General features: G+C 46.4%; 1 protein-coding gene across 1 annotated transcript in view; it reads right to left on the bottom strand.

The window, feature by feature from the left end:
- Positions 1 to 14,424, bottom strand: part of FAT3 (FAT atypical cadherin 3) — a 644,263-nt gene that overhangs the window by 166,880 nt on the left and 462,959 nt on the right. Inside the window, exons 4-5 of the mRNA XM_010855186.1 lie at positions 6,258 to 6,572; positions 3,721 to 3,931 (exon numbers count right to left, since the gene is read on the bottom strand). Coding sequence (XP_010853488.1) covers positions 3,721 to 3,931; positions 6,258 to 6,572 — 526 coding nt within the window. The remainder of the gene's footprint in view (positions 1 to 3,720; positions 3,932 to 6,257; positions 6,573 to 14,424) is intronic.

Below are 14,424 nucleotides of genomic sequence, written 5' to 3'. Positions count from 1 at the left end.
GGGGGGGGGTTCCGGCTTGGGGACAAAATCTTGCTCTCTACATGGCTTTTGTGAATTCATGTGATAGTAGGAGGAAAAGAAATGCAGGTAAACAAGAATCAGGGAGATCGGGAATATAGAAATAAGCAGACACTACTCTCAGGGGAAAAGGCATGCTGGAACACTATTTCTGCTTATTTAATGTGAATTCATTAGAGCATCTGTAAGTTGTGTTAGGCTGGCAGGAGGTATGGCCTGTAACCGTGAGTGTGTGTATAGGTGTCTATCCAGGTGTAGCACACTGCTAAGTTTTTTAGGCATTGAGAAGCCCTTTCCCTTATCTCCCCTTGATGTTGGCTTAGCCAAGAAAGATATTTGGGTAAGGAAGAAGGAAAGAGACAGAGGAGAGTGTTGGGGGCCAAGGACAAATAAGCAAGAAATCTTGAAAGAGTGAAACATCTGAATATGATAAAGGAAACAATAGGTTTTTAGAGAAGAGGAAAAGATGTTGTCAGCAGGTTGGAAAAATATGGCTCTCTGAGATCAGAAAAAATTTTCAAAGGGGGGATTTGGTGGAAGGGGGACCATATCTATTCTAAATGCAGCCAGCATCTGGGGAAAAGTTTGTACTTTCTCCATGACTTAAAGAGTTGACATTTCAAGAGGCTGGCTGGATGCAGGGATGGAAATAAAATCAAGTTCTGTTTGGGCATCTGGCCCAGTAAATTTAATTTGCAGGAGAAGCTTGACTGGATGTTACCAGACACACAGTGAAATCTGTGATAGAAGCATCTAGACTAGAGGGACAACCTGGTAGGTCTATATTAAGAGAAGTGCACGCATGCATGCTCAGTCGTGTCTGACTCTTTGCGACCCCATGGACTGTAGCCTGCCAGGCTCCTCTGTCTACGGAATTCTTCAGACAACAAAACTGGAGTGGGTTGCCATTTCCTACTCCAGGGATCTTCCTGACCCAGGGATCAAACCTGTGTCTCCCAAGTCTCCTGCATTGGCAACCAGATTCTTAACCACCGAGCTACCTGGGAGGCCCATTAAGAGAAGCATCTGAGCACTAAAACTGGGAAGATTCTATAAAAGGAGCATAGATTTAGGAATAAAGATGGAGAAACATGAAAATGGATGCCATGTTTCTGATCATGATTCCTAGATATGATTTGGAGCAGCCTAAAGGGACTCCTCCCTGGGAGGACTCTGGTCTGTCAACTGCTTGTCTCTTCTTGGACCAGTTCTCATTTAGCCAAAGGTGCTGTGGTGGCTGAGGCTCAGAACACAGTGGAAAGTCACAGTGACTCTGGACGGGTCTCAGGAGGGATCAGTGGGCTTAACACATGGGCTGCCCGGGGCATCTCCATCGGCTGGCTTCATTACCCCACTCACCCTGGGTGGAGATCAACCAAAGCAATGGCAGGAGGAAGGGGGAGGACACAAAGACCTTGACCTTCAGGGTTAAGATTGAAGCCAGGATAGACACCATGAACACGTACGCCAGCACTAATACTGCTGAATGGAGTGCATGCAAGTCAGGTCACACGCAACATCATTAGGCATGCTTTCCTATACACAGTCATACACACATGCAGGCATGCTAAGGATTTGCACAAACGACTTGGATAACTGGGGTCAGGTGGCCGGTCAGACGGAGCATCAGAGGAAGGTGTGCTTGTAAGATTACTGAAGGCATCCTGGGGTGGGTGGGATGTGCCGCATGTCAAGAGGTTGTATGAACGCATCATGCAAGGGAGAGAAACAGTGCCATAGAGGCGCTTGCAAACTGGAGTGTCGGAGAAGGAAGGAGATGAAGTGATCATTGATGGCAGAGGGCGAGTCCTCCCACGGCTCAGGACAGCGCAGCAGGAGCCTCGGCCTTTGGCTTTCCACTGCACTCTCCCTCGGATTACCGAAAAGAAGTCATGATTGCACGGGAGACACGCTGAAACTGAGATGCATCTTCTGTGACCCTGATGGGGCGGTGGTGAAGGAATTACCAAAGGTGATGCAGCACCGACAGCCAGGCGATGCCTGTGGTGTGAGAACACGACTGAGAAGATGGAGGAGCAGAGAGATCTTTCATGGATCAGAAGAGGTGCCATTTCAAAGGCGTTAAGTGGAAATGAAGATGGAGTGGAAAGCTGGGAATGATGATGGTCATGCACAGGGATGGTGTGATAGATGCCCATTAAGTGAAAGATAGCCGTTCTACCAGCATTCTAGAAAATGAAATAGGTAGAAAACAAGCCTTTTCTTTGGGGGAAGTTCAGGGGACACTCTACTGATGTTCCATTTGGGGGCCATGGGGCATTCATTCTTTTCTATGCTTCATTAAAACAGATGTGGAACATTCTAAATGCTTTCCCCAGACCCAGTCATTCCTGGGAAGAGAGGCAGGTTCCTGCCCATCCTAGGCACTGATACGTGAAGGAAATGATTCCCCCAGACCAGCTCTCTGGAGTCACCGCCTCCCACGGACGACCGTGGGAAGTCAGCTTCAGCTGAACCCAGCGTCAGACCCAGGGCTGGCGTGCACTCTTCCCTTTGCTTGGATTCCTGGTCCTCAGCACTTATTTCCTCTCCGCCGCCTCTCCCTGCCGGGTGGTGAAGGGGCAGTTTTGCCCTCTCTTTTTGCAGCCTGGTGTGCTTTCTTGCTTTCTTTCAAGGAATTTAAAGGTTGGCTTTTAAGGTCTATCCTGCCTGCGTCCATCTGCTTTTTGTATTTGGCTCTCACAGGAAGCTCTTGCTGGCTATATATCCGGGCTCTGTTTCCTGTCCTTCCTATTCTGGACCACAGCCCGGCCTCTCCTGGGGGCGGGGGTTTGGGTCTATGGATGACACTCCTACAAAACTGAGGGGCTGGGATCTATTTGAATTTGCTTTCCAATTGGAAACGGCCCAGGTAAACTAACCTATGGAAAGATCAAAACAACAAAAAGCCCACATACCTCAAAAGCAGAGAAAAAAGTTTCTCTAAAGAAATCAGAACAACCCCCCTCCACCCCAAATCCAAACCCCATCGAACCTCAAACAAAGGAGTCACTGGATATGAGTAATGCAATCGCTGTTAGAGGCATGTACGAAATCTGTGGGCTGCATTTCAGCCTGTCACAGGCAGTTATGAAAGATGTAATTTAATTTGCTTAAAAAGAAAAAAAAAAACCCGTAAAAGGCAGATTGGATAGCTGTATTTTAGCAAATGTGTTTGCACTAAGGGTACCTTCTGTTGAACAGTTCTGCCCACAAGCTGTCTGTAGAATATAGAACATCTCTCGAGCATGCTTGCCACCTTGAAGCAGGGCAGTCGGGAGCAGAAAAAAAAAAAAAAAAAAGGAACAGAATGCAGAAAAAAGGTGAAGAAAAAGAGAGAAATGAAGGACAGCAAGTCTAGTACCATCAATACATTTAGAAATGAGATTAGCCAAGTGTGACAATAGAATTTAAATGACACACAGAAAGACATTAAGATTGCAGTAAATAACATACTATGGAAACTCCAGCCAGAGAGCACTTTCGGTTCAGCTTAGCTACAGAACTCAGAACGAAAGCACAGGTCGACTATTCATTTTACTGGCTCTTTTGCATTCCAGCACTATACATCTTTTAATCTTAGCATAGTCTTTAAGCGTTTTTGTTGCTGCTGTTGTTGTTATTGTCTTTTCTTTTTTGCTAGTTGCTCTGAACAGTCAGTGATTACACTGCCCAATACTGCCCTGGGGGACTCAGACTTACCGACGATGTCAAACCACAGAAGGGTGTTAGCTGGCTGCACAGACACCACCCCGACAATCTCGGTGACTCTGTCATTCTCCATGACTGTGAAGTTGTAAAATGGCTCATCGAAGGTCAGCGGCACAGGCGAAGGAGGCGGCTTCTTAATCCATTCGATGTGGAGGCGGGCCGTGGAGGACTTCTGAGGGCGCCCGTTGTCCACGGCCTTGATCTACTCACACGCGGAGAGGACAGAGAGCTGTTTCAGAGCCTGGGTCCTGGTGGAAGCCTGCATCTGTCACTCATATATTGTGGGGCTCAGAGTCCATCCTCACGACGGGGTTGGCAAGGGGAAGACGCGGGGAGCGATCTGAGGACAACAGGCTCAGGGGCTGCGGGAAGCAACTCGGGCACATGGGGCCCCAAGCACATTTGCCAGAAGCTGTTTTGAATCACTGCCAACCTTGCAGATGTGGGAAACTTGAAAAGCAAATGGTGCACTTGCAAATTTTGGTGTTGTATGGACACGAATGACAGCTACAAAAGTAAGAAGAGCTAATTTGATTTCTTATAGCTGTGGTGGTAGTGTTGAAAAGGGAACAAATGCATTGTCATTGTCACGTAGAATTGTCACATGGGATTCCAAGAGGGAGATGGGAGGAGGCAGGGGAAAGGCATCAACCTTGCAAAACTCATCTCAGAGGCCTCTGGTTAAGCCAACCCTGAAGGAGTGAAGGAGATCTCTCTCGGTGGAAGCGTGGGTCCCTCGAGGCAGTGGAGTAAGGAAGGGGGTGTTAATGGCTCTTCTCTATGGTCTGATATAAGGGCTGAGGAAAGCATGTTTCCTTGCCCAGATATGTAGGGTTAACTGCTATGCTGTCCTGGATGTAAATGTGTGTGTGTGTGTGTGTTGGAGCGGTGGGGGTAGTTGCAGTTAAGTCTAACAAGCAAACCATCAGTGACAGAAAATACAAAAACCAAAATAAAAAAGTTTTGTAAACTATTACATTAACAATACCATTTCCAGATGTATCGCTAATAGTTGTAGCCTTTAAAAACACTGACAACTCATAGCTCCCTAGTGCTGTGTTCACGCGTGATCACTTTTCCCCAGTTTCTGTGAGAGGAAGGGCCCTTCAAGATAAACATCTTAGGTCGGGCTTCCCAGAAGCAGAGTCTGAGACAGGGATGTGAGTACAAATGATTTCAAGAGGAAGTGTTCCCATGAGAAAGGGAGTGAAGAAAACAAGATAGACAGAGGAGGATGCGAAGCAAGGATGTGGTCTCAGTTGAAGTCTAACCTCAGCCTGATCCCAAAGGGAGCTCTGAATCATTCACTGTACTAGTGAGTTGGATCCACCTGGAGGCAAGGAGGTTGGGCTTTTATATCCGGTGTCTGTTAGGAATTGGCTGTGGGCTGTTGGGCTAGTGTAGGCGTATAGATCATCTTGGCTGAGAAGTGTAGCCAAGGATGACTCTCTGAAGAAGGAATCAGCTTTGAGCCCTTAGCAGTCAACACTCACAGCAGTTGGGGGATGGCTGGACCAGCCTGATAAAGGGGATCTGGGCAGGGTACCAACAGTATCCACTGCGATCCACCTGGTCCTCAAAGATTCCCACTGGCAAGTCTCAGACAACTGCAGCAGCACCTGTTACATCAGATGCTGATGGTAGAAACAGGACTGGTTTTTAAGTTCTTTTCTTTTCTTTATTCACTCTTCTAAATACACTACTGAGCAGGGAATGCAGCCCAAGTCCAGTCCATAGGCATAAAAAATAAAGGGACTCACACCATCCTTTAAAATAACAAAGGACTGACCATACACAATGGAGAAGACTGAAGACTGAGAAAAAGATGGCAGATGGGTGATAACTCTTGACAGTTGTTGGGACCCTGGAAAGTGCCCGTCACCAGTGAGGCTGACCAGTCTCCTTGTAGACATAGCTGCTGCATGTCTAAAGTGCTTGGGGTTGGGGGAGCAGGATGGTGCCTTAGGCATGGTATTAATAGTTTAAGTCTTTATTTGAGATGGTGCTCATACTTGTTTTTATTTTTTATTTTCTAACAATGAAAAATGTTATGTTTTACTTAAGATTTTTTTCTTTTTGCAGAATAAGCCTAGCTATGATTTGTGTCCCTCAATTTATACAGTTAAATTCATGTTCTATCACATTGTCAACAATGACAAGAGTTGTTTTCATTAGGATGTCTTCAAGACATGTTGAGTGGCGAGCAGGTTATGTTATTCTGCTGCTCCCCTCGCCTCAGTTTACATCTATGCTCAGTACCTCGAAACCATCCGGGGCTACAGGAAGTGTGAGTGAGTAAATGGAGCAGGCTGTGTACTGGAAATGGGGAGGTTAGGTGTTAGGACACAACCAAAGAAAATGGCCTCGTTATTTAGGAATGTCACTGCAACAGAAAGTAGCCTTCCATTGTTATCTGGCTGCACTTTTTAGTCTAGAGATTTTTTTTGGTTTTGCTTGAAACGTATATATGAATAAGAAAATAACTTCCTCCCCCTCATTAATGTTACTGAGGTTCAGGAAAATCTTACCGTGAGAATGTCGTAACTCCCTGCTGTAAACTGCTTTCTGGAAGAGACCATGCCAGTCTTAGGGTCGATGAAGAACCTCCCGTCATCATTCCCATCCACGATACTGTAGGAGATCTCAGCGTTGGGGCCCTCGTCTCTGTCGAATGCAAATGCCCTGTAGATGGGCTCTCCCCGCTTCTTCCGGTCACGCTCGGGCAGCTTGATCTGGTAGACCTTCTCTGGGAACTGGGGCTTGTTGTCATTTTCATCCAGAACCTGAACCACCACCCAGATGGTTGACTGTTTCGGGGAGAAGCCACCATCTGTCACGGTCACCTGAGTTTCGAAAGAGAAAGTGTTTTACAATCAGAAAAGAGAAACACTTTTCTCGCCCCTCCTCCCCTTGCCACCCCATGAAAGGTCTGTTCTGGGCAGGAGGGCATCTCAGCTTCTCTTTTTCTTGTAGTTCATGTCAAATGCATAACTCTTCATTGTCCATGCAGAAGAGCAGGGAAGACCCTCAGTCTGGTAATGGAAATCACTGATAAAAACGTAGGAAGGAAGGAGGCTCTTGTCGTGGTGTGAAGAGGAGAGGCAGAAGAAATACGGTTGACTTTACAAAATGCACCAGGTTACAGAGACGCAGCAGACCTAAAATGTGCCCCTCTCCGCTGAAATTCGCTCAATGGCATCCGACTTTTTGTGACCCCGTGGACTGTAGCTCTTCGGACTCCCCTGTCCGTGGAACTTTCCAGGCCAGAATATTGGAGTGGTTTGCCATTTCCTACTCTAATGCCCTTCTCAACAGACACCAAAAACACAACAACCATTATTATGTGTTACGCCATGGGTGTTTCGTCTAATCCTTGGGCAATGCCATCACCATCCAAATTCTTTCAGTACTCATGCTCTTTTCTTTCTTTTCCATCTTCATGGAAAATTTGTGATTTTTTTTACATTGTCACTGAACAAAAGGAAAACTCTGATTATAACTTACAATTTTGACGGCTGCTCGTAAGTACATTTGACAGTTACAGTATGTTTTTAACAGTCATAAAATATTTTTTCTTCCTCTTTGGGAAGTGGAAGAGAATGGCCACCCTTTCCCATAACTCTGAGATGCTATTCCTATGCATGTCTGTGGAAATGGAGAGCAGAGAGAGAAGAGGAACTTGTAGATAAAGAATTTGCATGGCAGATGTAAACTGTCTTTGAGTCTTAGGATGAATAATCTTCTTGGTCACAGTGATGGTAGTTATTATCTTATTAATACTTAACATGTGGATGGTGACATATAAAGCACTCTCCTATCTTTCCTCAGTAAGTGGAGCAGGTTAATTTATTCCCATTTTACAGATGAGAAAACAGAGGTCCCATCATTACTAGGTCTAAAGTCAGGTACTGAACTTTTGTCAATACTTCAGTTCAGTTCAGTTCAGTCACTCAGTTGTGTCTGACTCTTTGCAACCCTGTGAATTGCAGCACGCCAGGCCTCCCTGTCCATCACCAACTCCCGGAGTTCACTCAGACTCACGTCCATCGAGTCAGTGATGCCATCCAGCCATCTCATCCTCTGTTGTCCCCTTCTCCTCCTGCCCCCAATCCTTTGGCCACCTCATGAGAAGAGTTGACTCATTGGAAAAGACTCTGATGCTGGCAATACTTGGTATTGTGTTTAATCACAAAACCTGGAGGAACCTCTATTCAATCTTTCAATTATTCTCTTGGTTGAACTAACATTAAGACTAACTGTAAGATAGTTGAGGCCAGAAGGGACATAAAGATGTACTTGGCATCAACAGGAGAAAAACCACAGTGAGTCACAGCCCCTCATCATCCAGTTTTCCACCTAATGAAGCAACCTGACAAGAAAAATGAAAAGAGGCTCAAAGTGTGAGAAAACAAATTAATGGCTTTTTGCAAAATGGGACCCCAATCTAGTCTAGTTTCTCTTACAAGGGGTTTTAGAGGATGGCTTTAATAGACTTCAGGTAAATTTTCATAGGAGTTCTTGTTTTCTTGGAAAAATCAATCAAGTTTCCTTCCAAGGTTATTTCCCAGTTGGCTTGTTATGTTTCACAAAAGAAACACTGTTAGGGCCACTATGTGCCAAGGCTGGATTTTGACTCTTGAGTTAATTCCTGGACATGACGAGTTCTGAAGAGGCACGTTCTGCTGCTGCTGCTGAACTAAACTGTTACACTCCCAGGTGAGCTGTGTTGACCAAAACACATTGATTTCTTGGCGTTCAACTCCTCCGCTTCTCTTTTCTGCTTGAATGGCCCCTTTCCAAATCCAGATAACTCCCCCTGTCTTCCCTGTGCCCAGAATCACCTCATTGCTTGTCAACTTGTGCCCTGCAAAGGGGTCCAAGTGGAGGTCTGCAGCTACTTCAGGGCCGGGAGGCTGCCAAGGGACAGACAGGCCCTCCTGGGGCCATTCACCTGAGGATCCTGCCGCTATGAAGTTGCCTCCTTCTAGAGTTCTCCCGGGTGTACAAACCCAAGTTCTTGAGGTGTCTGCTTACAGGTGGGAAGGGCGGCAGCTGCACAGGCTCATGAACAGCCTCCAGGCTCACCTGCATCGCCATCTCTCCCTGGGTACCCCCATGCTCCCCCAGGCACACGGGCATCCTTCGGGTCTTCCAGCGTACTTGCTTCCACCTCAGGGCTTTGGCCTATGCCATCCTCTGCCCCTCCCTTCACTGACCTTGCCTACTCAGCCTTTGGATCTAGCTGGAATGCTGTCTCTTCAAGGATGCTCCCTGACTACATGGATCAAGTACCAGCCGCCCCTCAACCCCTCCCCCGGCTACTCTATCTCCCTTCTGAATTATACACTCTTGAAATACCTTATACTCTTCCTTTTGCAGCACTTACTGTCATGGGAATTAATTAAGCACATGATTCTCCACCAAGCTGATAAGTTGGTTAAGGGCAAAAACTGATCTTGCCTGCTGTGTTCACTACTCTTGTGCATGTCAAGTCACACAGGTGTGACTTGGGTATTTACTTAATACATTAGACTCTAACTCAGGTCCTATTTGGACAATCTCTTTAGCCGAAGCAGTCTCACCTCATAAGACCTTTGTGGATCATTCAAGGAGTAACCCTAAGCAGCCTCTCTGCCCATAACGCCTCCATTTCCTCATCCCTCGCTTTAACCACCACCCCTATGCTGATCATTCATGCTCAAGCCTCGTCTCCTGTCTCCAAACCAACACGTTCAACTGTTTACTAGAAATCTACTCTTTGGACCTCACACATGCACCCCAACATCCCCAGAGCCCCATCCTGAAAAAAATAATTATCCTCAGATGTTCTCCTTCTCCCTTTTACATTGTCTCAATGAATGACAGCCCCCACCCCTAACTCACTCACACAGTGGTCTGCACCAGGACCCTGGGCATCCACGCAGTGTCCCTGCTCTATCTAACTATTCATGTGCAAGCAGACGTGGAGGCCAGGAGGCGTTTCTCATGTGCACCGTTCACATCTGTCTCTTCTGGAACAGGCCTCATCTGCATCTGCTTGGAGACCCTCAGTGGCCTTCTGGTCTCCCCGTCTTCAGCCTTCACCTTTGTTATAAAGCATTATTTCTTCCTCAAAAGAAATAACTTCTTCCTTCCATCTGATCACATCACTAGCCTGCCTAGCATTTTTCAAGGGCTCTTGAGGCTGAGGGTTTGGCCTCCCGTGATTATCACCGTGCTCTGCCTGCTCGTCTCCACTCTCCACGCTCAGCTACACAGCGAGCCTGGGGCGGCGCTGAGTACGCTGTGCTCTTACACCTCCATTCCTTTGCATATCTGCTGGCTTCCACGGAAGCCTTTCTCTTGAGAATACACTTGACTCATTCTAGAAGCTTCAATTCAAGCACTATTTTTTCTGCAAAGCTGTTCCTGCCCCCTGCAGACAGCTCTACATGCCCTCACCATGTTCCCACTCCACTGGGTGTACCGTCCCAGGACATTAATTATCATCATGCAGTTTTTATCATCTGTTATCTTGTTGGTCTGTGCTCAGTCCTTCCAGATGTGAGCAAGTGGAGGTCAGGGACCGTCTCATTCATTGTTCTGTTCTGACACCCTGTACAGCTCTAAGTGCCAAATAAATGTTGTTAAATGAAACTAAGAAGTGATCCACTCCCAACTCTGCCCTGTGATAACGAATGGAGGAAACATTCAGACAGTGAAGGGGTCTGCTTATTTATCTGTAGGAAATGAAGAGACTGGTAACATAAGATCTCCTAAGTGCTCTATGATTCTCTGAATGGGGTCAGGTAGAGGAAGACAGAATTTGTTGTTGTTGTTGTTCTGTTTTGGCTGGCACAATATGGCTTGTGGGATCTAAGTTCCCTGACTGGGGAGCAAACCCCGGTCCCCTGCATTGGAAGTGTGGAGTCAACCACTGCACCACCAGGGAAGTTGCAGGTAGACACAGTTTTAACCATACTGCTGCTGCTGCTAAGTCACTTCAGTCGTGTCCGACTCTGTGCGACCCCATAGACGGCAGCCCACCAGGTTCCCCCGTCCCTGGGATTCTCCAGGCAAGAACACAGGAGTGGGTTGCCATTTCCTTCTCCAATGCAGGAAAGTGAAAAGTGAAAGTGAAGTTGCTCAGTCGTGTCAGACCCTCAGCAACCCCATGGACTGCAGCCTTCCAGGCTCCTCTGTCCATGGGATTTTCCAGGCAAGAGTATTGGAGTGGGGTGCCATTGCCTTCTCCATTTAACCATACACCGGGGTTCATTATATTGCTTACACTGCTGCTAAGCCCAAGATTACTTGTAACAATTTCTAGCTACTTCCAAAACTGTGCTGATCAGTGTGGACACTTGTCTACAATTTACTCCAAAGATCTTTTTGTGTGTTGGCTCCCTCAGGACAGTGTGAGCTACTTCAAGGCAAGAACTTTGTCTTCTTCATCTCTTTCCTGGGACCTAGCATACTCCTAATAAATGTTTGCTGACCCGAACTACATTCCCTATAACCTCAAAGTCTTAATGTCTGTTATCATTTCTCTAGACCCACTCATGTCTCCAGCCACGTTGGTATCTAAAATATTGAAAGTGAAAGTGAAGTCGGTCAGTCGTATCCCACTCTTTGCGATCCCAAGGACTGTAGCCTATAAGACTCCTCCATCCATGGAATTTTCCAGGCAAGAATACTGGAGTGCTCTTTCCTTCTCCAGGGGATCTTCCCAACCCAGGGATCGAATCCGGGTCTCTCGCACTGTAAGCAGACACTTTTACCATCTGAGCCACCAGAGAAGCAATCACTGACAATTCCATCAGATCCTCAAACTTCACACTTCACGCCACCCTAGACCTCAGTCCATCACGTGGAATTAGCCTACATGGAAGGAGCAACCCTGGAGACTGAGCCCAACTGAGATAAATCCTCATCACCTCCTCTGCATCGTTTTTCATAAATGACGTGTAAGGAATTAGCCGTTGTTTAGAAACTATCCATGTGTCCCCTCTCTCTGCCACCCTAACCCAGATTTTCTACTCTCACAATCGATCAGTAATCAGTGGTTCAGCAATCAATCACAATCCTGAAAGTTTAATTTCTTTCATTATTTACAGCTAACAAGGAACCACAAATAATGTAGTGGCACTGAAGGACAGCAAAGCTCATTTCAAATTTCTACACTCCCCTTGTGATCTGTGAAGACCCGGCAGAGCCACAAGGCATGCAGCATGGCCCGGTGCATGATGACGGCACAGGGCACAGAGGAGTCTGGGTTATGTCTCTCCTCGGAAGAGGCAAGAGCTTCATAGGGTCAAAAGTGGGCGAACACCGCTGAGGGAAGGCCATACTTCTCTTACTCTCCTTCTAAAGAATATTTCATTTATTTATGTGGCCACACTGGGCCTTAGTCATGGCACGTGGATCTGGGTCGCTGTGGCATGTGAACTCTTAGTTACGGCACGTGGGGTCCCGTTCCCTCACCAGGGGTCAAACCCAGGCCCCTGCCCTGGGAGCACAGAATCTTAGCCACGGGACCACAGGAAAATCCCAGAAGGCCATGCTTCTCAATCATTTAAATTGCATGATGTATTTACTTTTCTCTCTCCACATGGCAGAAAATAAGTTAAGTACATAAATTTCCTGAGAGCTGAGATGCAGTGTCTTGTCTGCAGTATTGTCCCAGGGATTATAAGAGTGTCTGAGAATATATTCAACATTTCTAAGATGAAGAGTTTAATTCTGTCATTCTCTTCAACCCTCGATTTATCAAAAATGACTACTTCCAGGTCACTAACCACTGAACTGCCAGGGAATTCCCCTATATTTAAAATTGTAAACCTTTCTTCAGAGACTACATATCTCTCCTGCTCCACTTCACATTTGTCTTGGAAGCTTTATTTTCATCTGATATATTATATACACTTCACATGTAAGCTTGTTTATTGCAGGTTGGCTTCTTTAAGAATATAAGCTCCAGGAACCTCCCTGGTGGTCTAGTGGCTAACTGTGCTCCCAATGAAAGGGGCCTGGGTTCCATCCCCGGTCAGGACATCAGGTCCCACATTCTGTAATTAAGACCTGGTGCAGCCAAATCAATAATAAATGAATATTTTTTTAAAATAATATGAACTCTACAATACATGCATTTTCATCTTTTTTGTTCATAGATATATCCTGAGCACCTACAATGGTGGATGTAATAGGCATTAATAAATACTTATTAAATTAATTAACAAAATACTCATCCAGTGCCTTCTAGGTACAAAACTCTTTTCTTTTTAGGCAAATTGGGAAATCAACCAACCAACAAGCATGGATTCCTATCAAATTCACCCCTTCCCGATGCCCCAAATCCTTCTTGCTGTTCCTGACCTCTGGTCATCTGGCCTTATTCAGATATTTTCAGTAAGAACTAGTGCCTTATGAAGCAGTCCACGTGCTGTTTGATAGGTTCAGTCTTCCCAAAGTTCTTCTTCTTATTGAACCTGGATCTATCCATCTATTCTTAGCCTAGAGAGATGGTAGCTTCCTAAAGACTGCCTTTGTTTCGCTCTTTGAAACTATACAGAAAGACTCAAGTTCCTCCTCCACACTGTGCCAGTTATCTACTGCTGAGTAACCCCAAACTAGGTGTCTTATGATAACCAGAATTCTTTTATTAACTCGCCTCCTGCTAGGGCTTGAATGGAGCCCTTCTTCCTTGGAGTCTCTCATGCAGCTGAAGTCATCAGTCACTCGGCTTGTGGGCACTGGTGACGTCTTTCAGTTGATGGCAGTCACTGGCTGGGACCTCAGCTGGGGCTGAGGTCAACAGGCCCAGGATCTACCAGTGGCCGCTTCGTGTGACCTGCGCTTCCTCACAGCATGGTGGCTGGGTTCTATGAGCAAGAGGCCTGGAGGACAGTAAGTGGCAGTTTCTTCAGGCCTGAACCCAAAGCCTGGCATAGCTCACTTGATCCATGTTCTGTTGGGCAGCAGTCCCAGAGTCCAGATTCAAGCAGAGGGGTCATAAATCCCACCTCTAAATAAGGGAGGGTTAAGTAATGTGTGGAGGGGCATTTTTAAAAAATATTCATTTAGTTGACTGCATCAGGTCTTACATGGGATATTCACTTTAGGACAGAGGCGCCAGAGAGGTGGGGGGTGCCCACAGCATGCGGGGTCTCAATTCCCTGTGCTCAGTCCCTCAGTCCTGTCTGACTCTTGTGACCCCATGGACTGTAGCCTACCAGGCTCCTCTGTCCATGGGATTATTGTGGAAAGAATACTGGAGGAGGTTGCCACTTCTCCCTTCAGGGGATCTTCCCAACCCAGGGACTGAACCCACATCTCCTGTGGTTCCTGCATTGGCAGGGAGATTATCACTGAGCCACCTGGCAAGCCCAAGGATCAAATTCATGTCCCCTGCATTTCAAGGCAGGTTCTTAACCACTGCACCACCAGGGAAGGTCCCGTGGTGGAGGCGGGGAGGGGGCATTTTTAAAACTACCATACTCTCATTATCAGAGGAATACAAAGCAAAACCACAATGAGGTACCATCACACACCGGTCAGAATGGCTGCTATCAAAAAGCCTACAAACAATAAATTCTGGAGAGGGTGTGGATAAAGAGAACCCTCTTATACTGTTGGTGGGAATGCAAACTAGTACAGCCACTATGGAGAACAGTGTGGAGATTCCTTAAAAAACTGGAAATAGAACTGCCATACGAC

This window comes from Bison bison, unplaced genomic scaffold (genome assembly GCF_000754665.1).
Source record: "Bison bison bison isolate TAMUID 2011002044 unplaced genomic scaffold, Bison_UMD1.0 scf7180017864356, whole genome shotgun sequence".
Classification (NCBI taxonomy): domain Eukaryota; kingdom Metazoa; phylum Chordata; class Mammalia; order Artiodactyla; family Bovidae; genus Bison; species Bison bison.
The sequence above is the reverse complement of the archived record's forward strand: the minus strand, read 5'-3'. Positions and strand labels throughout refer to the sequence as shown.